At 46.9% G+C, this 3,394-nt stretch overlaps 1 protein-coding gene across 1 annotated transcript in view; it reads left to right on the top strand.

Moving 5' to 3' along the window:
• The window catches only part of TNS4 (tensin 4), a 20,941-nt gene that overhangs the window by 2,734 nt on the left and 14,813 nt on the right, over positions 1–3,394 (top strand). The window contains exon 2 of the mRNA XM_011383066.2: positions 1,066–1,583. Coding sequence (XP_011381368.1) covers positions 1,160–1,583 — 424 coding nt within the window. The 5' untranslated portion in view covers positions 1,066–1,159. The remainder of the gene's footprint in view (positions 1–1,065; positions 1,584–3,394) is intronic.

Here is a 3,394-nt window from a genome sequence, read left to right as displayed (position 1 = left end):
CAGATGAGCCCCCAAGGAGTGAAAATTATCTGATGATGTCACTCTCCAGCTCAAATCTTTGTTGTGTGCCTCCCCTTGCCCTCAAGGTGGAGACAGCACTACTGAGCCCAGCCGATAAGGCTCTACATCGATAAGGCCCACCCCACCCCAACTTTCTACACCCCACCCCACCCCACCCCGTCCACTCTAGGTGTTCTCTGCTTCACAGATGCTCAATAATGCTTCTTGATTTCCCCTGTTTGACAAGCCTCTGAGCACACCTGCCTCCTCACCCTTATCTGCCTTGCCCAGCTAGCTCCTGCTTTTCCTTCCTATCTCCCTCTCCATGTCCCTTCCTCCAGGAAGTTCTTCCTGACCTCCCCACCTGTGCCTAAACAAACAGTGCCTGAGAGTCCCCTCTGTTTTTCCTCTTCCTTGGTGACACCTTTTATGATCGTTCACTCGCTCACTTTGTGTTTCACCAACTGGCCCACATGCAGTAGCAGCTAAGTACAAGGGCCCTGACATCGGGCAGCCTGAGGTCGTGTCTTGCTCCGATGGTTGTTGGCCATTTGCCCTTGGGCAAGTTACTTACCTCTTTGTCTCCATTTTCATGCTGTAAAATGGAATAATAATAGTATCTACCTCATAAGGTTGTTTTGAGGATTTTAAAAGAGTTTATGTGTAAATATCAGTGCTTATGTGCATGGTAATTACTCTATAAATATGAGCTAGCATTTATTTAATAAATAAGATTGGAACATAGTAAATATTCGATAAACTTCTATTGAAGTTATTTGGTTTAACAATCATTTGCATGATGCTTAGTGTGTGCCAAGCACTGTTCTAAGCATGTTACACATATTAATTCATTTTATAGATAAGGAAACTGAAAGACAGAGAATTAATTAACTTGCCCGACATCATAGAGCTAGTAAGCGAAGGAGCCAGGATGCAAACCCAGGCAGTCTGGCTCCAGCATCCATGCTTTTAAATGAATGAATAAATATGCCTTTGTTTTGGGGGAGAGAAGGCAGTGGCTTCATCTACAAAAGTTACTCAGTTCCCACCCCTGGCCTCTTTCAGGTCCTGGGAGCTCCTGATTGGCAAGTGACATCTCTGGGATATAAGTGAGTCTGGTTGGAAGCCAGAGGTAAACCTCCAGGTCACTGCCCGCATCATGTCACAGGTGATGTCCAGCCCCCTACTGGCAGGAGGCCATGCAGTCCGCTTGGCTTCCTGTGAGGAACCCAGGAGGGCCCTGCACCCAGCACCCAGCCCCAGTCTGCCACCCCAGTGCCCTTACTACACCACAGAAGGCTGGGGAGCTCAAGCCTTGATGGCCCCCATGTCCTACAAAGAGCCCCCCAACAGGCTCCAGCAGGCCCCACAAGCTGGACCCAAAGCCAGCTGCCTCCTACAGTCCCCTGGTGAGCAGGCCTCAGGGGCCCTGGAGGACCTTGACTCCTACATTGACTTCTCACTGGAGAGCCTCAACCAGATGATTCTGGAACTGGACCCCACCTTCCAGCTGCTCCCCGCAGGGGCTGAGCCCACCCAGAGCACTACCTCAAGGAGGAAGAAAGAGGAGCCTGAAGCCTTGGGTAAGGACCTGGGGCACAGAGCTGGGAGGGGACCTTCGGGAAAAAGGACTTTTCTATCAAATCAGAGGAGTGTGGGACAATGTCCTGTTGGGAGGTGCTGTGCAGCCTAAACAAGTTACTTAACTTCTTTTTTCTTTGCTATGTAAAAGAGATAAATACAGATTTCCCTAACTATCTACTTCCATTCGGTTCCTGAGTTTGCAAAGTGGTGGATACCTATTTTATTATTTTATGTGATTTTTCAGAGAATTTAAATAAGCTAATACACACACACACACACACACACACACACACATATGTGTGTGTGTGTGTGTATTTTGTACACTGCCATGTGTACAAATACATGTGAGGTCCCCGAAACTTGCTGTTCTTTGGTGTCTCTCCTTAGGTCCTAACCTGAGCCCCTTGAAATTTTTGTAGGATTGCTATCTGGACCCCTGCCCCTTTTTAGGAGAGTATCTGTCTGGGGAGGCCCAAGCTAAAGGTAGTGGAGTTGGAGAGACACAGAATTCAGCCTATTCGGGGTGGTAGCCCTGTTGTGTTTAAGCCTGGGTGTGCCTATAAATGTGTAACAACTGGCTCTCTGGTGGGGTGGGAGAAAGCCCTGATTTGAAGCGTCTGCCACTTTCCACAGTGTAAATTCTCCCATCATGGTCAATTTCAAGCTACCAACATGTCACTGAATGTGGCTTTGGAAAGAAATACACTGTAGCAGGCCATTATATAGTATTTACACCAATACAACAGATGTAAATAACCTCAGATCGTGGATAATAGTAAAATGTAGTAAAATCACCGGGATGTGATGAATTTTGAGTATTTATTACTTTGAGTTTTAATATGTTCTTTCATTGTAAGTTTATATAATTTAACTTTTCATAATAGCAGAGTTTAGCAACAAATGGGACAAAATCCTGAAAATTAAACAATCAGCTCTCACAAGCTGGTACAAGCCAAGTCCAGTATACTGCTGAAACTTAAGGAATCTAGAAATCCCTACCTCTGGCTTCAGTTTCCCAAACAAAGAATTTTAAATATACTCTGAGGATGAGGGTCAAGGGGCAGCAGCCCCACTAGACAGACTGAAAAACTGAGGCATCCAAGAGTTCAAACAGCATGGGTCAGGGGGTGTGGTTAGGATTAGAAATAAGATCCATGAGAACTTCTACTTACTGAGTGGTTATTATACCCAGGCACTGTGCTGAGCACTTCACAGTGGAACCTTTAATCCTCTCGGTCCACCCCCATGAGATGACCGTCTTATCCCCATTTTACAGAATGACAGGTGGTGCCCAGGGCATCTGAGAATGACAGGTGGTGCCCAGGGCATCAGAAGAAAAAACTGAGGTTAATGGACCTGAGTGAGGAGCCAGCCTAGCCTAACCATTGGAGTTGGGCAAACCTTATGCAAGCTGTTTACTTCACTTCTTCGTGTCTCAGATTCCTCATCTGTGAAATCTAAATGAGTTCTTACCTCAAAGGGATTAAAAGGAATAACACTTATTGGGTGTTTATCACAAATCCTGGCCCACTGTGAGTCATTATAAACGGTGGTTGTTTTATTAAACGCTGGGGTTGTGTTTAGGACCAGCCCCAGGGTAGGTTTAGGCTCTGGGGTAAAAGTGAGCCCAGCACCCAGGGCCTCTGGCGCCAGGCTCCTGGCCCGCCTTCTGCTCATACCACCAAGCAGTGCTGGCCAGGCCTGTTAAAAGAACGGCCTCCAGCCCTTAAAAGTCTTTCTGCTTCTTAAGGCCAGTCCTGGGCATGCCTCTGCAGGGAAGGTGGCTTGAGCCAAATTACCATGGGCAGGA

The sequence above is a fragment of the Pteropus vampyrus genome, unplaced genomic scaffold, assembly GCF_000151845.1.
Source record: "Pteropus vampyrus isolate Shadow unplaced genomic scaffold, Pvam_2.0 Scaffold503, whole genome shotgun sequence".
In the NCBI taxonomy this organism is placed as follows: Eukaryota; Metazoa; Chordata; class Mammalia; order Chiroptera; family Pteropodidae; genus Pteropus; species Pteropus vampyrus.
Note: the sequence above shows the minus strand (reverse complement) of the source record. Positions and strands in the feature narration are given on the sequence as shown.